The sequence below is a fragment of the Eumetopias jubatus genome, unplaced genomic scaffold (genome assembly GCF_037043125.1).
Source record: "Eumetopias jubatus isolate StellerSeaLion01/CBP00866 unplaced genomic scaffold, mEumJub1_p1.0 scaffold_2, whole genome shotgun sequence".
Taxonomy (NCBI): Eukaryota; Metazoa; Chordata; class Mammalia; order Carnivora; family Otariidae; genus Eumetopias; species Eumetopias jubatus.
In genome coordinates, this window is record NW_028274808.1 from 130,848,180 (window position 1) to 130,873,112 (window position 24,933).

Genomic DNA, 24,933 nt, shown 5'->3' on the forward strand with positions numbered 1-24,933 from the left:
GGCCTTGCTTTTCTTTGGCCTTTCTCCAGCTTTATTCCTGCCTGCAGGCCAAAGATTCCGAGGGAACTTCTAGAACACACTCCAGAATACCAAAGGCCCCGAGATTCCCGATCCAAATGGCTCCAAAACTGTTCCCAAGGTCCTCCTTGCAAAAGGACCTTGCCACCGATATATATGCCGCGAGGCTGAGGAATGACCAAGTAGGGCTGTTGCGTGGGCATACGGACGTACCGACGGCCCTCCCCACACACACGCACCCAGGTCCCCAAAACGGTACAAGAGAATCAGCTCTGCCCTGCCTTTGTTTTCTAGGAAAGGAACTCGCAGGAATCTTAGAGGTGATCAGAGCCAACCCCACAAGAGTAAAGCAGCAATACCGGGCCAACGCCAGCTGTGGGTCATGCAGACAAAGACCAAGACAGACGTACTGACAGTTGTACAGAAGGGCCTGAGTGGGATAGAGGAGCAAACTGAAAAAGGCTGAGGCCATCCAAGCAGTTCCTAAAAAGGGGCCTTGGGCACCTGCTGCCATTCCCAGCCCAGCTTTACAGGGGGCAGGTAAGTGGGCGAGCGGGGGGCAGGGTATCTAGGAGACGGCTTTTGACGTCAGCTGCAGTGCTGGGGAGACAGCAGGGTAGCAACAGGGGGAGGCTGGCGCAGTCTGGGGGGCAAGGCCGTCAGCTGATGGTAGACAGCCAGTCAAGGGCTGGCGATAAAAGGGCGGGGCCGCGGCCGACGTCACTGCCGCGGCCGACGTCACCGCCACTTGCCGCATCCGCAAGATCTCTCTAGTGCAGCTCGGGTGCAGGTCTCTGCGGGAGCCACCCTAGACCTCTGCAGCGTCTTCTGTAACATGGCTGACTCGGAAAACCAGGGGCCTGCGGAGCCAAGCCAGGCGGCGGCGGCGGCAGCAGCGGCGGCGGCAGCGGCAGAGGCTGCCGCGGCGGCGGCAGAGGAGGTAATGGCGGAAGGCGGTGCTCAGGGGGGAGACTCTGACAGCGCGGCTGGTGACTCCGACAGCGCAGCTGGTCAGACGGCTGAGGAGCCCCAGACCCCTGCAGAGAATGCACCAAAGCCTAAAAATGACTTTATTGAAAGCCTGCCTAATTCGGTGAAATGCCGAGTCCTGGCCCTCAAAAAGCTGCAGAAGCGATGCGATAAGATTGAAGCCAAATTTGATAAGGAATTTCAGGCTCTGGAAAAAAAGTATAACGACATCTACAAGCCCCTACTTGCCAAGATCCAGGAGCTCACCGGTGAGATGGAGGGGTGTGCATGGACCTTAGAGGGGGAGGAGGACGACGACGACGAGGAAGAGTACGAGGATGAGGAAGAGGGGGAAGAGGAGGAGGAGGAGGAGGAGGAAGCTGCGGCAGAGGCTGCTGCGGAGGCGGCGGCTGCCAAAGACGAGGGTCCCCACTCTGCGGTGTCTGATGACGCCAAGAAATAAGCGGGGGCAGAGATTGAACAGGAGAATGACGACGAAAACAAAATCCCTATTTTTTTTTTTCAGTATTGGTGGACTTAAAAATAAGGCTCAGGTTTGGGACCAAAATACAATGTGAATCAATTCTGACATTCCTACCTAAAATTATATTAAATTGAAGCAATCAGATCCTGGCCAGCCCATTTCAAATTTTTCATTTTGAACACAATAAATATATCAAAAGGTGTTGAAGAAAACAAGTTAAATTTAAAATGATTTTTTTCATGATCTCTTCTGCACAGACTGCAGTTGAGGCTTATTAAGGGTGTCAAGTAGATGTGAAGTAAAGAATGTCACTTTGAAATCTATTCATTCCACTGTCATCACACTACACACGGAACACCCAGACCAAGACTGAACATGTTCTCAATGCTTAATTCTTCAGTTTCTTTAGTCCGGACATTTTCCAGTGCAGAAAAAACAGAACCCAGAAGAATCTCATCTTTAAGACTTTGCTTTTGTAACCCACACATCAGCTTTACACTTCAGAGAAGAGTGATGGAATCATGGAAGCCTATGATGGAGATCATGACAGTACTGTTTAATGAGACCTGGAAAACTGCCACTTCAGATTCTAAAGAATGTTCTAAATGTTTGAATTTAGACAAGCAACATGGTTCTGAGAAGGAGGGTGTATAACCTGTATAATATTGTCAACATATGTGTTCATTATTTACAGTCTCATGTTTATGTGTTTTCTTGGTAGTGTCTATTTACAAAGGTGTAAAAAAAAAAACCCCAAATGTTTAAGTATTAAATCCCTTTACCTAGCATTCTAGAAATATTAATTTACTTGAAAAGATTCGTAGAATGTAGCAAATCCCGTAAAGCATGTGTATTCAGTGTTATGTAGTTTGATCCTTGTGAAGTCTTTTTTGTCATGTAGCTTTTAGAATGTAGCTGTGAAAATTATCAGAACTCTTCAATGAAGCTAATGTTTGGAAAAAATAAATACTTGAAGAACCAATCCAAGTGTGTGTCCCCACCCCCAGCTCAGAAGTAGAAGGGTTTCAGTTTGCTTGTATTAGCTGTGCCTTCATTATTTTGCTATGTAAATGTGACATATTAATAAAAAATGGTGCATATTCAAATTTTACTGCTTGAGGACAGACTGTATACAGTTAAGGATTTTCAGGAAGGACACATTAAATGTAAAGACTCTTAGCTTCTTTGTGGGTTTTGAATTTTGTGTGACTCAGTGATCTATAAAGAAACATAAGCATAAAGTTGTTTACCACTGTAGTATTAATAAAACAGTATTTTCAAAAAACAAAAGGACTCAAATACTCTGCCTGCCTGCAATCAAATCCCAGCTCTGCCTCCTATAAGCAATGAACCTTAGGCAATTCAGTTGATCTATTTCAGTTTCTCCTATAAAAGGGGATAGTAACAGCCCCTTCCTCACAATTATGGAGAATAAGTCAGTTAATACACAAAGTCTGTAGGATAGTGTCTGACACATACTCAGTGCTCAAGAAATTACAGCTATTATTTATTATTTTTTTATTATTACATGAAAGATAAAGACACTGATTGGAAATTCAATCGTTCTTCCCTCCCCAGGTACAAAAGGGGGAAAAAAGAGACATCATTATATTCTTAGGTTTATCATTCCTCATCAGAGAAGAATGTGGCCTTTAATTTAGACAAAGGAAATTCAATTACCTATCTCGTTTTGGTTTCCTCAATATAAAATAAGGTTTTAATTTCCTCCCAGAAGAGAGAAAAGACTTTTAATGTGATATTATGCATATGTAAAAAAGTCTACTTAAACTTTACATCTGGGCATCCTGAATGAAGCAAAATAATTTAAAAATTAAAGACCCCCCCCTTAAAAATTAAAAACTCAGATGGATTTTCTTCCATTTCTCTAAAGCGTTAAAATTACACAAGTGAAATTATGCTGCTTTACCTTAAGGATTGGAAGGCAGATCTGACCTGTTGCTAATGGCGATAGTAGAGTTAAACCTTAATGTAATAATAATCATCCTACGGCCAGGCAACCGAAAGAGAAAATCAAAATAACATATTATCTAAGAAGTCAATGATTATCTTAATCATAGGATTATCCTAATAGAAGCAAAAACTAATAAAATTTAATATTTTTTCTTATCTCTAGGAGACTCCTTTAATATTCTAGGTCCATCTAGTAAAAAAGCAAAAATGAATGAAATAAGGAGTGCAATTAGTGGGGGGGAAATTTTTGCAGGTCTATAATATATAGAAAACCCAAGAGAATCAACTGAAAATTATTAATATTGAATAAAATTGAGCAAGTGACCAGTTGCCAGATAAATATACAAAAACCATTAGTTATTTCTAGGTACCAATAATGATCAAAACACATGGAAAGACTTTCACAATAGAAATAAGAAAAATATAAAAACCTCTAATAAAAAATATGTAACCTATGTGAAAAGGAAAAACAAAATCAGAAAGAAATGTAATACAGGCCTTTGGTTGGTAAGACTGAATACCACAAAAGTGTCAATTCTTCCCAAATTAACTTTTAATTTATCACACTTCAAATCAAAACCCAAACTGGATATGATTAATCTAATGTTCACCTGTAAGAATAGCTAAGGAAACTAGCAATATGGGAACAATTCAGATTTTTACCTTATTACCTTAGACTACAGACCTCCCAACCCCGCCCGAAATTTTTTTAAGTGAAGAGAATACATTATGTATTTATCAATTACTGGATAGGAGAAGGCTGAGATTGGTGATACGAGACCAAAAGAAAGAATCAACAGACATGACAACACCGAAATTAATACATTATAGAGATTTAAACACAAGCACTCCACATTTTCAAAAAGCAAACAACTGGGAATACAATTTACAATAAATACAAATGCAAAGGGTTTAAAAGACTTAATAAAGAGTTCCCACAAATCATACGAAAGTCATTTAGTCCCAATACAGAAATACATAAAGGACATCAGCAGACTACTTGAAAAAGAAGAAATACTACAGCCCTGTCGGGCAGAAAGACACATCCTGAGAGGGCAGCACTAAGTTGACCAGGGCTCCGGCGAGGTCTGGAATACACGCATTCCCAGCTGAGTGCTCTGACCAGCGGTCTTCCTTCCACTTAGGGCAAGACTTGAGCTGTAGGGTTTTCTAGCTACCAGTCACACCATTGTTGGCCACATTTCCCAGGACACAGGGACGCTTAGATGCCCTTCACAATGTCAGGGAGTTTCCACCGTTTCCTAACCGGGTTGATCTTTACCCTCTTTTTCCTGCACTACTTATTCGATTAGGAAGTTCCTCAGGCAGCCATACAACTTGCATGTTAACATCTAGCAGGATACCTTGCCTTCAAGGTGGGTCAAACACTATCACTCAGTGTTAATCCATTATATGCTCAAATTTGTCAGCAATGAATGCACAAAATAACTGGCAGTAAGAAAAGCAGCACGCATTACACATTCAGTTCAGTCTCTCAGAGCATTACGCAGGAAAGTGTTGCATCCCGAAGCTCACTGCCAAAGCATGACACAGCAGTTCTCCCTGCCTGAGAGTTTACACTCAAGGCAGACAGAGAGACATATTTGCACGTGCATACACATATACACACTTTTTATTGAGAAGAAATTCACATAACATAAAATGAAACAATTCAGTGGCATTTAGTACATTCACAATATTGTCCATTTCTATCTAATTCACAGGAAAATGCATCAAAGCTGTGCAGAATATGAAAACTAGCCTAGGTGTGTAAGATATGCAAAATTTTACAAATGCAATAGAAATTACTTTTTTTTAAGAGAATACTCAGTGTTTGTAAGGATTAGGTAAAATGAGTACTCTCATACACTGATAATATGCAAGTTGATATATAATTCATTAGTGAAATCAATTTAGCAAAAACATCTATCAACCAATTCAAAATGATATACACTAATGCAATTTCACCCTTGGGATCTTATTAAAACGCAATTTTAAAGGCAAACGAAGCTTTAGACATCAAAGATGCTTTACAGGTCTTCTTAAAAATGAAGGAAGAAGGGAGAAAAATAAAAAAGAACTTAGAAGCCAAATACCCCAAAGCGAGAGAGCAGAACATACACATTCACATACACAGACTGTGTAGTCATTATTAAGGGTGTCCGTGAGGGCTTTGTAATAACATGGTAAATACAAGCACTGTCTCAGGTGAAGTTTAAAAATTCAGACATATAATTTTATATATATATAGTATACTTTTAACTATGCCAACTTTGTTTTTTTTAAACTCTATGGTGTGCCTGAAAGGAAAACGGCAAACTTCTAAGTCATGTCTCTTCCTGGGTTGGGGAGGGGTGGTGGACAGAAACTCAAGGCCTGGTCTTGGCCTTGAAGGGACAGTGTGTGGACGTTCACAGAGCACAAGCTCTCGTCTCACTCACAATGCCTGGCTTTGAGTCCCAGATTTCTAGCTGTGTCACCCTGAACAAGTAACTTATGCCTCTCTGTGCCCCAGTTTCTGCATCCGTAAAGTGGGGAGGATTACATGTGAAAATACTTAGACAAATGTAAGCACTCAAGAAATGTTACTGGCATTTTAATCATCTCCTATTTCTAGAACAGCCCAATGCAAAGACAAGGTAGATCTTAAAGATTACACCTGTATTATCTCAAGAGATCAACTCAAGTCTGCTAGCAGTCCTAACTTCAGGAGATCTTAAGGAACTGGAAGTGTGTCACGTAGGATTTTTTTCCTCAGGTTCTCGCTATTGGAATCTGGGTGCCCTTTGGATCACTTACTTTAAACCTTGCATTCCTCACTGGGTGGTCTTTTTACTATTTTCCCCATCCCTTTCTTAATTTAAAAATTAAAGACACTGATCGGAAATTCAGTGTGGCAGAAATGGGAAAAGACATCAATTGTATTTAATTTGACTATATTAAATTGAGGTCAAATTGGGGGAATCTAGAATGACATGTGGATTTTTCATTAATGGTAATAACACCATGTTACAGAGTATGAGAAATCCTTAACCATGAGTAGTCATTATCCAGATGTGATCACCAGCTGTGGCAAGATTTGGCTATGATGTAGCCACCAGCAATCACCCACGGATGTTCTTTCACTTGGATGCTTAGAACTCATTTGACTATCTGCAGCTCTTATCCAAGGATAGAATACAATCTTAAGACCAAATGAAATAATAAATTATGGATAAAGAACTGGTATCTTTCTGGCATTTTCCTCCCAGGGCAGTGGGGACAGCAAATACCTTACTGTTAACTCAACAAATACCTTACTGTTAAGACACTGCTTATTGTTAAGCAGTATCTGTGTATTCAACTGCCTACAAGTTAAAATCTAGCAGGCATTATTCTTATCATTCTTTCATCCAGTTTTCTTAGACCCATCTAAGAAATACCCAAAAAGGACCCTTCAATCCCCAATGATGAGATTATGACACATACTAGACAAAAGGAAAAAAGAGCTGCAATGATTAATCCTTCACAATTGTATGCAACATTTCTTACCAGGATCTCAGTATGCTTTGTTGAGAAGATTTCTGCTTTTGCAGCATAAAATAAAAAGAAGAGATATTCACTCATGTCTTTCTAGCTGTCCTTCACCGTGACAGTGATACTAAGCAATGTAGCAAGAACCACACTAGGTTCTCAGAAGTTTCTCCAGTAGGTAACTAACTGTGTGACAGAAATAAGGTCTGCCTCCCGGCACAAGTACAAAGGCACATACGACAGTGCCTAAAACAGCATGGATGAGTTCACTGTGTGCTCAATGAGTGCTAGTGACCCAGAAAAGTCAAAACATAAACTTCACCAAAGACAGAAGCTGTTCCGCACAGTAATCTCAAACACAGTGTGTTGGCAATCAAAACAGGAGTCCACCACCCTCTGCCTGGCAATTTTTAAAAGTACAGCACTCTCTATTGTACAAAGACTTGAAGACTTTTGAAGCTACTTTTTAGAAGTCATGGTAACAGAATAATGGAGCTTCATAATACAAGTAAAAGAATGACGCAGGCTCCCTTCTCTTTACTCTCTTAAATTTAAGTACTGTCTTTCTTTTAAGGAAACTGTGTGTCATCAAAACATCCTTATTGAAAATGTGTTGTAGGAGCAGCCCTGAAGCCAATTAGTGGCAAACAACTGCAAAGTAAGAGAAAAGGAGCCCACATATTTTTTAAAGATTTATTTATTTATTGGAGAGAGAGAGAAAGCACACACAGGGCGAGCAGGGGAGAGGAGGATAGGGAGAGAGAAACTTGAGCAGACTCCATGCTGAGCGCAGAGCCCGATACAGGGCTTGATCTCAAGACTCTGAGATCACAACCCGAGCTGAAACCAAGAGTCAGACACTCAACTGACTGTGCCACCCAAGTGCCCACCCTCCCGCCCCGGCACATGCCTTTTAAACATAAGCATACTCTTCCACACTGATTCTGAGTACCACTCTTGGGGTTAAGCATTGTCCATGAGTGTGTAGGTGTCAGCAGCAGATATAAACAGTGGAGAAGGAAAAAAAGGAGATGAAAAAACAACACTTGCCAGGAACCTACTTCTATCATGTAACTCCCTAGCTCACAAACCAACAGTGGCTTCTTACTACTGCTGAATGAAGTCTAAAATTCTCTAATTTCCAAAGACTTCTACAATCTAACCCCCAAGGCTAAACTATTGTGGGTCCTCCAAATGAAGCTTCTCCCAGCAAGCCCCCCCCACCAACCAGTACCCACACCCCACACACACTCACTCACTGTTCTCTTCCTGAAATAACAACTAAGATTTAGCGATCACTCTATGGAGCACTTTTCACTTTTTACTGTGGCCTTTGTTCCCTATACTTTCTGTTATCCAACAGGTAGATTTCACAACCTAGCTCTAGGCCATATCTGACCTCCCGGGTGTATGTGTCCAAGTTGCTATCTCTGAACTCTTCAGATTCAACCCCCAATTTAGTCTACTTCACTTTTGAAATATGGCTGCACACAAGAAGAGCTTACACCCTAAAGAGACTGTGTTATATTTCAGTATTCCTGAACACTTTACCTCTCAACTATTCAGTCAATTCAATTGATGATTCAAAGAAATATCTATTGAATAAGGAGAGACAGTGAGCGTGATAGGGAAGGAGAAGTAGAAACAGGAAGAGAGAAAAATTCAGACCCAGAGAGAGAGAGAGAAAAAAAAGCAGAGACAAAAAGTACTCTAAGAGTAATACTTTTATAAAGATAAGAAAGAGTTGTAAGTCCCAACAACTGCCTCAAGTGCAGACTACATCACAAGTGGCCTAGGCCTGCCCTGGATCACCGTCCAACCCAGTGTACCAAACACACAGAGCTCTACGATGACTCACAATAGTATAAAGACATTCCGAATGTTCCCTTCCTCAGGCCACAGGCCTAGCCCATTGTTAGCTTCTACAAAATGATGCAAATGTTATCTTGTCTGAAACTTGATGCAAAAGCTCAGACATCCTTTGAGAACTAAAGGCAGATACATACACATATACATGATAAAACAATCATCAAAACTACAAGAGAAATCTTCTAGGCCAAAAAATCCACTCTATGATCTGCCATAAATTTCCCAATTCTAAAAACATCAGACTATAGGGAATATATAAGCGTGTTCTTATTTGAAAAAAATAAATAGATCATTTGCTGTGAACAAAGTACCAATGTTATGCAGATAAAGACAGGACAGTATATTTAGCTCCAAGGGATTCTTTTCTTTCCTCCAAGAGATTCTTGAGTCTTGATTGAAACACCTACCTGACACAAGACTAGCCTCTACATTAGGTTCCTAGAATTAAGGTAATTTCATCATCTGAAGCCATTTTTCTTGGGCACTTACTTTCCCCAAAGCTGAAGCTCCCTGGATAGTCTGGAAGGTTTACATAACAAAGAAGGTTACTGAATGTTACATTAGAACTCACAGTCTTCTAGTTGTCTTTAAAAATGTGCAAAGATGCAAGAAGAGGTCTGTGTTTTTCTAGATCTGCAACAGTTACCTCCTGAACCTAGGCCTGGTGCTTCCTCTAATATTAAAAATTAATTACAATCTGCAAATTCTTGCTCTCTCACCCTTGCCTCCACTGCAGAAGGGATTAAGATTTAACTTCAATCTTGGTCTTAAAAGTAAAAGTGCAGAGAAATAAAGTAGCAACATCCGCAAGGGTCCAAGGTCAGGACTAACCTGTTATCCTTGCGCACAGTTACTTTGTCCCCCCCAGGTATCAGCTTCTTCTGTTCAATCACTCCATAGCTCTCTCGACAAATCTATATTTAAGGAGGAAAAAAAAGAGATGCTTCAATTCTGTTTACCACTTATCTTTCTAGAATCCACATGACTGAGAGAAGCTTTAGGAACAAATGTAGGTTAATCACTACTTATTACACAGAATATTCTTGGGAAAAGAGAACCTGATGCAGAAAACATTAGTACCTTAAAAGATATCCTGTGTTTTAAGACATGCAATTGCCAATAAATGCAATCAAAGAGAAAACGATATGAACTCTAGAAATCTATGTATCAAGAGTAAAGAGGACTAATGTTTCAGTGATTTTAAGTTCACAGATGAATCATTCATTTATTCAACATCTTCACTTAACTCCTTTAACAATCAAGACACTATAACTAAAATAAAATTTGTTCAGAGAAGACCCTGAATTTATTCTTCAATGTAGAGAACAACTATATGTTCATTATGACTTGTGAACATGATGAAAGGGAATGCCACCATCAGAAGTAAACTGTGGAAATCCTTACCGTGAAATTGAGGCAGAAAGTCTCCTCAATATCTTCGCCAGTGTAATCTAAAAGTTCTTGAAGACTCCTAATCATAGAATAGAGAAAGGAAAAGAGGCAAGTTAGACACTGTAATAGTGTTTCCACATCAGTCATATATCCAGAATCCTTGCAAGGAAAAACTAAAAGATTCTAGGATAAATGTAAATCCAGACTGATAGAAAATTGTGTTTATACCTTAAAAAGAAATATGGCAGGGGCACCTGGGTGGTTCAGTCAGTTAAGCATCCAACTCTTGGTTTCGGCTCAAGTCGTGATCTCAGGGTTGTGAGATCAAGCCTACACCAGGCTCCACGCTCAGCGCAGAGTCTGCTTGTCCCTCTCCCTCTGCTCCTCTGCCCTGCTCTCTCCACCCCCACTCTAAAATAAATACGTAAGATCTTAAAAAAAAAAAAAAGAATGGCAGTAGACCTGTAAGACATTCATTAATTATTCTCTTTTCCCACTGAGAAGTCTTACTAGATTTATGAAGAAATTCAGATAGATTTATGTCTGACACACTTGTGTTCCTTTAACTGTGGTATTGCCTGGGAGTCAAATATGAGGACATGGTACTACAGTGGCCCTATAGAATGTCTTCATCCACATGTATTAGAATAATCCTTCCATCGTAAGAAAGCCACAAAATCACCTCATCCACCTAGGAATCTTAATTGGCTTACTCGTTAATCCAAGGGGCTCTGTATGGTAAAGTCACTCTATTACCTGCCATACTAAAGAACACAAACATGTACTCTTAAAAAAAGAATGTTTATACCAACAATGGTCATATCCTAGCTTTCAAGAGAATATATTCCTGTAACCAGACTTCATTCACACTTTAGTGAGCTCCAAGTCCAGGTCCATCAAAAGTTGCCCAGGAAGAAAATTCTTAGTGTAGAATTTAAATCCACTACCAGTTAACCACCCAAAATCATTACTTCAAATATATCCTCAGCCAGCAGGCTGGCAAAGTAAATCGCACACACTTCAACCACTCTCTAGCCTTCTTCAGTTACCCCAAAATTAACACTGCCAGGGTCTCCTCCGCTCTTTTTCAATATTCCTTCTAAATGTTCTCTTCCTCTCTCTGTGTCCCCACCTCTCCCATCCTTTATGGTTTCTCAGTATTGGTGTCCTACCCAGGTGGTGTGGCAGTCTCACTTCCCAGAGGGGACATTAGAAATGACCCTTTCTCTATCTCCATCTTAATATTGGTACTCTTTCTCCATAAAAAGGGCTGTTCCTTCCTGTTAAAGCCAAAAGGATTATACTGTCTACAGAAATCCAAGGATATGGTGCTTTTTATATATCTGATCTTATGTTACCTAAAATTAAGGCAGAAAAAGTCAGAATCAAAAGAGTTTTAAGAGCCAGAAAGAGAATAACATAAAAATATGGCTCCACTACTCTGGAAAACAGTCTGGCAATTCCTCAAAAGACTAAACACAGAGCCACCAGATGGCCCCAGCAATCCCACTCCTAAGTATACACTCAAGAGGAATGAAAACTTACATCCACACAAAAACTTGTACAAGAATGTCCATGGTAGCATTATCCATGCCAACTGAAAAGTGGGAACAACACCAATTTCCATCAACTATCAACTAATGAATGAACAAAATGTCATACATATCCATTCAATGGATTATTATAATTGTCAATACTGACATGTGTTTCAACATGGATGAACCCTGAAAACATGCTGCATCAAAGAAGCCAGACACAAAGGACCACATATTGCATGATTCCATTTATATGAAATATTCAGACAAGGCAAGTCTACACAGAAAGCAGATGAGCTATTGTCTAGGGCTTGGGGGATGAGGAAACTGGGGATGACAACTAAGGAGGACCAGGTTTCTTTTTCGGGCAATAAAAATCTTCTAAAATTGTAGTGATAGCTACACAACTCTGAATACACTGGAAGTCACTGAATTGTATACTACAAGTAGGTGGATTGTATGGTATGTGGATTATATCTCAATCAAAATTTTTTTAAATACTCCCTTTTCAGTACTTTCTCTCTGTATTTCTGGACCATGACAAGTCTCCACCCTTTATTTTTGTTCAGGATAAGGAAGGGTGAGATTATTTTGTAGCCCTGGGCAACCATGACCTCCCTTTTCCTTGGCCCCCTCTGCCACAGGCCATGCCTCAAGCAAGTAGCAGTGCATCTGCATCTTAAGAGTCTAGCCATATGGGGGAGCCTGGGTGCCCCACTCATTAAGCATCTGCCTTCGACTCTGGTCATGGTCCTAGGGTCCTGGGTTCGAGCCCCACATCGGGCTCTCTGCTCAGCAGGAAGCCTGCTTCTCCCTCTCCCACTCCCCCGCTTATGTTCCCTCTCTCGCTGTCTCTCTCTGTCAAATAAACAAATAAAATCTTAAAAAAATAAATAAATAAAAGAGTCTAGCCATATGGTTTGATAAACTCAAACTTGTCTATGTGGTATTTTCAACCTTAAATCCCTGTGCCACAGGCAGCCAGAGCAGTCCCCATCTTTTAACTTTATACCTTCCTTCAGTGGGTGAGAGCTCCTTCAGGTCTTCCAAGCCAGGCTTCACGTTCAGTAATTTCTTATAGAGAGCCAACGGGAAGTGGAGATCGACCACAGTGGAGTTGTAGATGGCTAGTCCACAGGTTATGCCAATCAAGTGAAACCAGTTGTGCTCTACAAAACACTTTTCAGTATGTATGCAAATGTGTTAAAAAAAAAAAAAGGAATGCACTGCTTGCAGCCCTCAAAACACTGCCATTTACCTCAGAATATTTTCAGTATAGAAGAATAAAGACCTCATTAATACTCAGTTACCTTCTGAAGCAGAGAGACATCCTGCAATACCACCAAAAACTGCAACCTAGACAAAGCTAAGCATTTACAGCTCATCTAGCGACACAGAGAAGAGCATATAATCTTCTAGAGCAACGCTGTCCAACAGGACTTTCTGCTCTGATGGGAACAGTCTATTCTATGCTGTGCCATCCCCCAGCCACTAGCTACACCTACTGAGCACCTGAAATGTGGCTAGCACAACTTTGGAAATAAATCTTAAACATTAATTTTAACTAACTAAAATTTATATTTAAATACCTACATGTGGCTAATGGCTACGTTTTTGGAACAGCGCAGATCTAGGGGGAAAACTCCAATGGAAAAAAGAACTAAATTATAGTCTGGTTAAAATTAGATGTCATTTTAAGCTTAGCTCTCCTACTGAATTTTCAAAAATAATGTATGTGCCTGTATTTGTATAAGTATTCACACACATACCACATTATTAAAGTAAGGCGTACTTGTCTATCACTTTCCACATGTCATAAAACTCATTTCTTTATCACACTGTGTTCTTTTTACCCTTCAAAGAATAACAAAACCTGGCTCTTACCTACCAGGAAGGGAAATGGGGCTGATAGGTGACAAAATACATGAGATCTTGGCAACAAGTGAAAATGAAGACTAGATACATTAGTTAGACTGTTTAAATTATCTTTGTTATGCTCCCCTTTGTAAAGTCAGAAGTCAGGGGGTTGGTCTGACCACAAAAAGAAAATCTAATGCAATCCATCTATTTAACTGCAATATCACTAACTTACCGTATCTGAAAACCACAAGAGATTTGAATCCTGATAGTAGGTAAACATTCCGTAGATAGGATTCAAAAGTTCTTTTAACAGTAAAAGAAAAAACTCCTTTGTGACACCACCAGCATCCACTGCTTCTTCACCATCAAAGATTACCTTAAAATAATGAAAGCAAAATTAATACTTCAGGGAAATCTTTGATGTTTTATCTTTTTTTAGCAAACTCTTTCCAAAGTCAGGACAAAGCAAGAAATATATTACAGAGAATACACTGATGCAATGAAAACTGCAAGGTGTATGTGCTGATTATTAACAAGGCACTTACAGACACACAGAATTTCTACTAGGTACTCCAAGGAATACAAAGGAAGTCAGAAGTTTACCATATGTCCATGGAAAGTTTACCATCTATTTGGGGCGGTAAGGCAAAGATAAAATAATCAATTGGAGATTATATTTTCTTTCTATCTATCTATTTATTTTTAAAGATTTTATTTATTTAAGAGAAAGAGATGTCATGAGCCGGGGGAGGGGGGGAAGAGGGAAAAGCAGACTCCCCACTGAGCAAGGAGCCCCACGCGGGGCTCGATCCCAGGACTGAGATCATGACCTGAGCCAAAGACCGACACTTAACTGACTGAGCCACCCAGGCGCACCTGTATTTTATTTTCCAAGAATCAAATATATTGCGAGGTAAATGTTCTAGCACACAGCAAAAACCAATGATTAAATTGAGTAAAGGAACACTTTCTGGAAGAAATCTCTCTCAGTGGGGCTCTTGAAGGAACTGATGCATATGGAGAGAAGGAGGGCATTCGAAGGAGGCACAGACTTGGGTTCTGTGAGGGGCTATAACCAGATCTATGCAGGGCATCCTGGACCCATAGGATCATCACAGTAACAGCTACAGCAAACCAACAAAGAAGATTTATTGAGAGTTTGTTACATGCCAGCATTTAAACTCTATTAACCTAATGAGAGCAGCCTCATGTGTAGGGATTGCTATTATCAATCCCCTTTTTACAGGCAAGGGCTCAGACACAGAGCTAAAAAGAGCATTTGAAAAAGTATATCCTTCAACACTATTCTGCAGATGTGTGGAGAAAAAGCAGAAGAGGACAGAAGAACTTCGATTAGATCTTGAAGATGTAAAAAATATGTATAAGACTCAAAGAGATGAACTTTTAAGACAAAGGCTCAGTTAACTTTTGAAAATTACATTCCTATCAAACTGAATGTAAACATTTAATATCTAAATGTAGACTTCCAATAAATTCTTTTATAGAATTAGAAGAAAAAAAGAAAAAGAAAAAGAAAAAGTGTATCCTTGTGGCCGGGTTCCAGGTTGCTGAGAGAAGGACAGGAGCAAAGGTGGGGACAGACACTAGGACCTCGATCGTACAGATGCCAGCAGAAGACTTAACGCAGATGTGCTACGAAGCAACAAGGGTCTCATCTGACTTACTGACTGAAAACAGGGGGCAAAGGGAGGCCCCCTCTCTTTGTGATATCAAAAACCTAACCCAGAAATTGCAGGGAGAACTCCCAGGCAGACAGAGGAGATTGATGCCACTCATGGGATGTTCTGGAAAGGGTGACAATAGCATGGAGACCATCAGTTTCTTGCCTACACTACCTTTTGAAAATCAGAGTTTACAACAGGAATGGCAACAGAGATCTGGAAATCATCTGAAGGGAATGATAAAGGGCTTAAAAAACAACTTCAGATAATTCATTAAACATTAATCGAACCACCTACTAGGTATGAGCATTGCGCTAAGCCCTGGGAATACAGTAAGTAGTAACACAAACATGCATAGTCTATGAGGAGAGAAAAAATTTTAATTCAGTAATTTCAGGGTACTAAGAGTGCCTATCATGATAGGTCAACAGCTTCCCAATTTCACTACCTTTCCATTCTAGGTTTTTCCTTCTTTCTCTTCAATATCTGACAACCAAAGTCTTCCTAGATGCTGACTGGATAGTTTCGCCTAGTTGAAGCTTTAGTTCTGCTCTTGCTGGCTTGTTTCTGGTAGAGCTGAAGCAGGTACACCCAAGACAGCAGACAGAGAAAGCCCTATAATCCCTCAAGTAATCCACTGGCATTCTTATCTGGTGGTATGTTGAGATGTTCTGTTCGATGATTTGACAGAAGGAGGTGATTAAATTCTTGTCAAATGAATGAAAGAAATCATGAATGGCTGTACTCCACAATTTTCATAATAAGACCTTTGCTGTTTCATCAACACTGTTTAAAGAAAATCCTGGAAGATATTTAGAGGAATAAAATGAAGGGCTCACTTTGAGAGGCTTTTTCAAATCAATATCAGAATGAATGCTCAGCTCTCTTAGGGCATCTCCAACGAGATTATTCCTGCGAACGTGAAGGACCAGGAAGGGGCTTCTGGCCAGCAGAGGCTCCAAGGTGAGAAGCATGAAGACATTCTGCAGGTTAGCTCCATTGACCGCCACCTGGAACAGCACAGCCAAGAATACAATTACTCAGAGTACACCTGGGAGTGGGGCTGGAACAGCAATCACCTGTGCCTTTGGACCTGGGGTGGGTGGGGAGCAGGCTGAATGCTTCTCCATTCTGTTCTTTCTGATTTTCCCTTTAACTTTTCCAGATTTTCTAAGTTACTCATGTTTATAAAACACACAAATCTTTCTAATCTGAACCAAAAGAAATTAAATGAAACAGTTTATGAACCGTAGGACCCATAACCAGTCCCATGAAAATGACTGAGACCAGCTAATTAAGACTGAAGTAATCATCAGAGTAGAAGAAACATGATGGAGAGTTAAACAGCTTTCATTCTTTGAAAACTGTCCACTTTCTCTGGAATGCCTTTAAATTGACAATATCATGGATAGGTCACTGTGAAAACAGACACGTATGTACAGATACACACAGAGAGTGAGAGACAGAGAGAGAGAGGGATAAACGAAGAGATATACCTACCAACAATAGGAACTGGTAGATTTGGATTATTAATTCACAAATGTCTTTGTAAGCTTATCAAAACCAATTATATTTTATAATAAAAGTGTATATTTAAAATAAATTAAACAAATCTCTATAACTTCAGTTTTTAATCAATAAAGAATTACCAAGCTCCATTTAATTATTGCCCTATCTCCACCAGGGCAGCAAATGATGGCCTGCAGACCAAATCCAGCCTGTTGCCTGTTTTTGTACAGCTCTTGAAATAACAATTTTTTTTCATTTTTAAATGATTGGGAAAAAAGTGAAAAAAATACTTCATATGTGAAAATTATATAAAATTTAAATTTCAGTGTACAGAAAACAGTATTGGAAAAATGCCATGCTCATTCATCTACTTATTGTCTATCACTGCTTTCCATGTTACAACACGAAATAGTTGAATAGTTGAGATAGACTGCATGGCCCACAAAAACTAAAATATTTACTATATGGCCTTTTATGAAAATGCTTGCCAACCCCAGATCCAGGTAAACATGCATTCATGTATATGTGTTATATTCAACATAAAATTGCTGAAAAAACTTAAAATAGTTCTAAAAAGTTATAGTGGCCCTGTTAGACTCTCTCATGTTAGTAAAAGTTACAACGGAATGCTTAGGATGAACAGAACACAGTAAGAAGAGGAAATGATTTTTAAAATATGATACCTGCATCTGTAGTTCAGCATCGGTCTGTAACATTTTGGTCTTGGCTTGGGCATCAAAGATGAAAGGGTAGGAACAAAGTGTGACAGTATCCTAGAATAAAACATATTATTAGCAATATTACAGTGGTCCACAGAAAAAACTGCTAGAAAAATATATAAGTAAATGAAAAATGGATCATTTACCTGTATTATAGATGGTCTAGCCTTCTGTGTAAAGAAAAATAAAAAGTCTCTTACTTGGATTGTAAAACCTGAACTTTCTACCCCCTGCGAATATAAAATATAAGTCAAAAAACATATAACCGATCTGACTATTTGCCCATGCAGAGAGCGAACACCATTTGAATGGCTGATTGGTTTTTGATGGAACAGACCAGATGTTTTGATGGGTACAGACTGAGAAAAAAATATAAAAACAAGTATAAAAAATTTTAAAGGACCTTTAAAGACCATTTCACTGACTCCATAATTTACAGCATTAATAGAATGCTCTTTTATAAGAAATCTAATTCCAAAACAGGAGCTTTACAACCTTGACTTCAGATATTAATTTTCTTGGGTAAAATGGATGATGCAGACTGCATTTTATTTGTCGTCATGTTACATCTCCTTCTTACACACACACACACACACAGCTGTCATGATTAGGAGAAAACAAATATTTAGAAAGCTGTCCCTGACTCAGCACTTAGACTAGTGCCAGGCCTATAGAAGATATTCCATCAGTATGTGAATAAATCTAAATAAAATTTTGAGGACGGGAATAACAATAAATAACAACTATCACAAATGAAACATAGCTACAACAAAAACATCAACAATACACATTTGTTGATCTGCAGCAGTATTTCTCAAACAGAAAACTGCAGACTTACTCTCAGAGATCTGAGAGTGCTCTAGAATTTTTTAAAATTCTGCGAGTTCTTTAAAAGGCTATCCTAAACAAAACTAATGAAAATGCATTCTGAACAACCTCCTTGTGATGATTTTCATTTATTTTAATGATTGCACTGGTGTCACGTTTTATATACTTAATTGTCCAAGGATAATGAAAAAGAAGAAAAGCAGTCTTCCTCTGTCAGGGATGCATTTGCGCCCAGGAAAAGGCCAGACCAGTCTCGGCCCACTGCATGAAGGAAGGTTTCATAGCTTCTGAAAAGAGAATAGAGCTGAGTCATCCCAGGGCCGACAGGCTGGGGGAACTCAGGCACCCAAGGCCTGACAGCAGGCAGTTCCTCTCCCCAATACAATGGGTTTCAATAAGGTATTTTTGCTGTCAAATTTAATCAAAAGGCTAATCTGCATTTTATTGATTTTAGAGTTTTGTCTGCATTTACTTTGTAGATTTGGTTTGGTTCTATAATTGTTTAAGGGCTACTGAGTAAGAAGTGTAGAACTACCTCCTTTTGTGTTTGTGTATATTTCGATGAAATCATTTAATAGCAATTTTCACTAAAATCCATGCTGTTAATCCTTTGGAACTAAGTTCCTTTAGAGATCTTGGAACATTTCCCTAGACTAAGAAACCCTAACTGGAGAGATGATTCTAGTCCAGTGAGACAAGGTATGGAATCATGCATATATAATCCAGGCTAATTTGGCTCATTCTCATACCTACTATACCTAATTATTTGGAATTGAGGAACTGAAATCACTAAAAAAAAAAAAAAAAAAAAAAAGCCCACATACCATAAAATAGCACTTCACAAAGTGATCTTCTAGTCTAGGTACCTAGGGAGGAGTATCCTAGGGAAGTGGGTTTACAAGTAGTGGCAATATTCAGAACTAAGCATTATTTGCTTATTCTCAAGGGACAGAAAAAAATTGTTTATGTGTGTTGGTCTATAAAGCAAGATAAAAGTTCTGAACACTTCGAATGTAAAAGTGACTGGGAGAGAAGTGACCAGAGGGACCACAAAAACAGTTGCGGGCATTATAGCATCACAGCGTACCCAGTATTCTTCAATACCGGTATTTTTTTGTTAGGACAGTATAGTTATTTCAGACATCAATCAGCAGGTCTGTCTGGAGGTCCTGGGCCTCTCCAGGCCCACTGCAGTTCTCGGACCATTCTGCTGCCCTCTTGCTGCAAGCCCCACCACTCCCATCACCCGCTCAGGGGTGCAGGAGGGGAAGAATGAAGGGGGGGAAATCAGAGGGGGAGACGGACCATGAGAGACTATGGATTCTAAGAAACAAACTGAGGGTTCTAGAGGGGAGGGGGGATGGGTTAGCCTGGTGATGGGTATTAAAGAGGGCACATATTGAATGGAGCACTGGGTGTTATACACAAACAATGAATCATGGAACACTACATCAAAAACTAATGATGTAATGTATGGTGATTAACATAATAAAAAAAGTAAAAAAAAAAAAAAAGATTTACCCAGAGAGAGAGAGAGCCAGAGGAGGGGAGGGGAAGAGGGAGAGAGAATCCCAAGCAGACTCCCTGCTGAGCACGGAGCCAGCCAGGGAGCTCGAACTCATGACTCCAAGATCATGACATAAGACGAAATCAAGAGCCAGCAACTTAATCGACTGAGCCACCAGGCATCCCTTTGAAGGTCTACTTATACATAGAAGGTCTACAATTTTTTATAAGTCTACGGGTTTTGTATTTGAAATATAATCATTTAATGTCACTGATTTTTATTCTGTAAATGCTAACTATTTTAGAAATGTTATTAGTACTGGCATTTCTGCATTACATGAAATAAATGTTCCAACAGCAGCGTTAGGATTTTGCTCTATGGCTGCTCTCCCTAACGTAGGAGGATGAGCGTGAACTCATAAGATATGTGATCCTCTCAGGGAGGAGCCTGCTCGTCCTGGGACATCCACTCCCCAAAATGAGTCTAACAAACATAAAACTAGCAAAGTACTGGTGATGGATCATATTTCAAGTGTTCCTGCTTGAAATGGGGTTAGACTGTGACCTTCTTTCATTTTCAAAAGTATATTAAACAAAAGCATGGAATAAGTACATGGTACAGAACTGGGGAACTGGGAATATCTTTTTCTTCTTTTTTTAAATTCCAAGTCCACATTTCCTACGTGTGGCTGTGGCTGGCTGGGGACAGGAGGTACTGTACAAACATCTGCAGCATGAGGAGAAAACACAGCTAACTCTGCCTTAGGGCCTGCCACCAGGTGCTCCTGTACCCATCATAGACAAATCTGGCTTCCCAGCATCACTGCATGATGCTGAGGCAAAACAGTGGCCTTGTCTCACCCGGGAACAACACGGTACCTGGAGCCAAACCACTGTCCCCATGTGATACATACAGCAAGGTGTCAACTCAATTCTAGCTTTTACTTAGGAAGCATTTTCTTTGTCATTGACTTTCTCCCTTGTGCTGCCCTCTATGGGAGCCCATTGAGCCACTTATTCTATGTGCTCTTCGGTTTTCAAGTGTAGAAGCTGGCAGTTTATTAACTGAAATAAACCACTACCACCTCTTCTTTAAAATGAGCAAAAACCAGGGTGCCTGGGCGGCTCAGTCAGTTAAGTCTCAGGGTCCTGAAATGGAACCCCACATCAGGCTCTGCACTCAGTGCAGAGTCCGTGTCTCCCTCTCCCTCTGCTCCTTCCTCTGCTCACTCGCTCTTGCTCTGGAATAAATAAATTAAAACAAATCTTTAAAATGAGCAAAAATCAGCCATTCTAGAATGTTCCTTTTGTGCTCCATAGCCCTTTACACACAACGGTTCCACAGCTGTGTAATGTCTTTTTCACTGCTGCCTCTGCACTGAATATCCCACAGAGGGAATCACCACATGCTACACAGGTCTCCGTCCCTGGTGACCAGCAGGCTCATGACACATATTAGGTGACCCAGAGCTGCTTACTGAAAACCAGTTAGTGAGGGCTTATTATATATACGCCACTAAGTACTCTGCCAAGTAAAGCCTTCCCATGCTTTCTCCCATCTAATTCTCATGATACTATCATAATTCTCATTTACAAATAAGGACACCAGCACTGTAAGAATTAAGTAACTTGCCTAAGACAGCACAGGCAGTAGGCTACCACTGAGATCTGAACCCAGTTCTTTTTGACTAGAGCATGTGCTCTGAACTGTATGCTAGACTGCCTTGGCTACTACCACACTAAAACATTAGACAGGTAAAGCCATTTATTGTGAAGTGTGCACACACACACACACTCCCATGCACGCACACAGGAATATTACTGAGCCATAAAAAAAGAAGGATATCCTGCCATTTGCAACAACATGCGTGAACCTGAAGGGCATTATTCCAAGTGAAATGAGCCAAACAGAGAAAGACAAATACTATATGGTATCACTTCTATGTGGAATCTAAAAGAAAGCCAAAGTTGCTCACTTAAGTACCGCCATTCACAGACTGCAATCATGATAATCTACATTTCTAACACCAGCAACTTCTTTTTCAGTGGCAAAAAGAATTAGGGTTCATTAGAAGTATTTTATTCAGCATCCAGTCACAGAAAGGGTAGATTCAAAGTCAGAAGAATTGGCTTCTATGAAGCTAACTAAATTGCTTAAACAATTGGAAAAACTGTTTAACTTCTGTGGGCCTCCAATTCCTCACCTAGAAACAAAACAGTCAAAATAATTCATAAAGCTTATTTCAGCTCTTAACATTTTATTATTCCATGAATAGTTACTCACAAGTTGATAAAACAGAAAAGCTTTTTTTTCCAATTTCTAAAGTAGCAGCTGAAAGCAGAGTTCATTGCTAGCTTGCATGTTAAATTTCCCATGTAAACCCATTTAAAAGACTCGAACTCATTTTTATTTAAGAGTATTTTGTTTTTTCAAGGTTATCATAAAGCTTATTAAAAACACAGAACTAGGTGATGGACATTGGGGAGGATATGTGTTGTGATGAGCCCTGGGTACAAGACTGATAAATCACAGACCTGTGTCCCTGAAACAAATAATACATTATATGTTAATTATATGTTAATTGAATTTAAATTTAAAAAACACATTGTGTCTAGCACTGATCATCTATTATTTGACAAACCAAATAATCTCCTAAGTTAAATAAACCTATTTACACACCTTGCTATTAGAGACCACTACTCACCTCCAAAAACACTACAGGGAAATGTTGGTGATGAATCTGTTAAATGTTGGTGAAGAATCTGTTAAACTGGCAAGGACTCACACCAAATGTATCTGTTGCACATCACTTCACTAAATACAGTAACAAATCATCATTTGGTTTTCTGACATAACTCCAATTTACACATACTCCACAGAGGGGAGGTCCTAAAAACCCATGCAGAGATCCCAAGCCAGTCTGCAATCAAACTGAGCACCTCTTGCCAAGTCATGGTGGCAGGCAGGAATCCACAGTCCCTTGGGTGGCATATCTAACATACGGTGACAGCTAGGTCAGGGATGGGTGACATCTTCACATCCATAATCCCAAATCAGCGGTGGCCTACAGAATTCAGGTGCCAACACAAGACAACTGAAGTAAGCTAGCTATCAGAAGATAGTAATTAGCAAATGATCCTTTCCTCAATGTCAGAATCAAGGGGCAGTGGGGACTGAGGCACACAGAAGCCTCGTCTAAAGAGCCACTATTGAACTCCAGCCAATTGGTACCATCTGGGAGGACAGGTTATGTTGCCAGATATTCCAAGTTTCAAGAAAAGCTAGAAATTCATTTTAAGTATCTTGCCTTTTTTGTAGTAAAAGACACGTAACAAAGTTTGCCATCTTTACCATTTTTAGGCGTACAGTTCAGTAGTGCTAATTATATTCACATTATTACACGGCAGATCTCCAGAACTTTTTCATCTTGCAAAGCTGAAGTTCTATACCTACTAAACAATGCTCCATTTCCCTTCCCTCAGGCCCCAGCCACCAACCACCCTACTTTCTGCTTCTACAACTGTGACTACTTTAGATACCTTGATTTTTAAAATGTTGGCAACTAATTAAGATTTGTACCATTCTGGCTGACTACCCATTTATGACTCCTTACTGACCATTTATGATTTCTCAAAGCACTTCAAAGTTTCAAGAATGCAAAGCCAGCCAAAACATTGTGACATTAACACCAAAGTCAAGGACAAATTTGGGGCTCAGATGTGCTCTTCTCGTCCTTATCTGTACTCTGAGAAAAGACTAAAGCTTTTTTTTTTTTTTTTAAGATTTTATTTATTCATGAGAGACAGAGGCAGAGGGATAAGCAGGCTTCCCGCGGAGCAGGGAGCCCGATGAGGGGCTCAATCCCAGGACCATGGGATCATGACCTGAGCCCAAGGCAGACGCCTAATGACTGAGCCACCCAGGTGCCTCAAGACTAAAGCTTTAAGATCCGCTTTACGTGAATTCTTACCATGCCTGCTTGATGCAAGAACCACATGAGGTAGTCTTCCTGAATGTCCACAAGATTGGAAATCTCAGGAATGTAAAATGTATCATATTCCACATGCTTCACTTTGAGATTTACCTGATGAAGAACAAAATAAGGAAAATTAAAACCCAGACAACCGAAAAAGGGCTTTCCATGGACAACCTCAGTAGGACATTTGAGCCTACCATCTATTCACCCCTCTCCCCACTGGCTCCTCTCTATGCTCACCTTATATAACTTCTCCAGGAGCTTGAGAGCTGCTGTAATATAATTGTTAAACAGTACAGGAATTAAGAATGTCTTTCTTCCTCTCAGTAGATAAACGACTGCACCTTTATAGAGGTTTACCAGCTTCATGAAATATTTTGGGCATACCTGAGACCACCAGTTATCTTTAGGGAGAGAGAAAAGACATATTTCAACATGTATCCTTGATCAAGTATTTACGTCTTCTGCCTACTAGCTAAAAACTGCTCCGGCTAGAAAATGAACATTAGTCTAAAATACAGTTTCCCAAAACTGACTTTAAAAAGAATCCATCAAGGCATTTCTGGAGAGGGCAGGAGATCCATAAGAATCCCTAGAGCTTTTTTTGTAGCGCTTGATCTGATTTTTTTTTCCTCCAAGACCCATTCAGAAAGCTTAGCTAAAAGTTCAATTCCAAAGGTCTGTGTGGACAAGATGCTAAGGCACCTGTTGTGGGCAGGAGCCTTCAGATCTCATCCTTGCTGCCCCCACCTCATCCTGTACCAGGGATGCAAAGGGCCACATGGCTCTGAAAACAGCGCCAGTATGGCATTCATGCCTTCCCTCAAGAGGCATCATTAGTTGAAAACTACTATTTCTGTTTCTCCCCAAACTATGCTTTCTCATAATCAGACAAGAAGGCTATAGTATTAGCTTCTACATTGTCAGAAGTAAATTCAGCCATACTGAAATACTTAAAGGATGAAATGATAGGATGTCTATGATTTTTTAAAAAATATTTCAGCAAAAATAAAAAGGTGGTGGTAGGGGGAATACAGAAAACTGAAAGGGCAAAATACTGATAATCATGAATCTTTGTGTGAATGGGTACCTGTAGTGTTT

General features: G+C 39.8%; 2 protein-coding genes across 8 annotated transcripts in view; one reads left to right on the plus strand and one right to left on the minus strand.

Annotated features, from left to right (window-relative positions):
• Positions 1-24,933, minus strand: part of HERC3 (HECT and RLD domain containing E3 ubiquitin protein ligase 3) — a 128,022-nt gene that overhangs the window by 18,210 nt on the left and 84,879 nt on the right. For 5 of the 7 annotated variants that reach the window (XM_028117808.2, XM_028117805.2, XM_028117806.2 and 2 more), the window contains 10 exons: positions 24,073-24,236; positions 23,827-23,940; positions 22,561-22,596; positions 17,668-17,691; positions 17,486-17,575; positions 16,133-16,303; positions 13,844-13,987; positions 12,764-12,930; positions 10,229-10,295; positions 9,656-9,738 (listed from right to left, as the gene is read on the minus strand). In XM_028117808.2, the coding sequence (XP_027973609.1) occupies positions 9,656-9,738; positions 10,229-10,295; positions 12,764-12,930; positions 13,844-13,987; positions 16,133-16,303; positions 17,486-17,575; positions 17,668-17,691; positions 22,561-22,596; positions 23,827-23,940; positions 24,073-24,236 (1,060 nt within the window). The remainder of the gene's footprint in view (positions 1-9,655; positions 9,739-10,228; positions 10,296-12,763; positions 12,931-13,843; positions 13,988-16,132; positions 16,304-17,485; positions 17,576-17,667; positions 17,692-22,560; positions 22,597-23,826; positions 23,941-24,072; positions 24,237-24,933) is intronic. The other 2 variants (XM_028117810.2, XM_028117809.2) reach the window with 1 other exon arrangement.
• NAP1L5 (nucleosome assembly protein 1 like 5) lies at positions 782-2,727 on the plus strand. Its single transcript, XM_028117812.2, has one exon. It carries the CDS (start codon positions 854-856, stop codon positions 1,448-1,450), a length of 597 nt encoding a protein of 198 aa, XP_027973613.1. The 5' UTR covers positions 782-853; the 3' UTR covers positions 1,451-2,727.

Bases quoted from the DNA above. Each gene is read 5' to 3' on its own strand.
- NAP1L5 (XM_028117812.2), top strand. From the start codon at position 854: ATGGCTGACTCGGAAAACCAGGGGCCTGCGGAGCCAAGCCAGGCGGCG.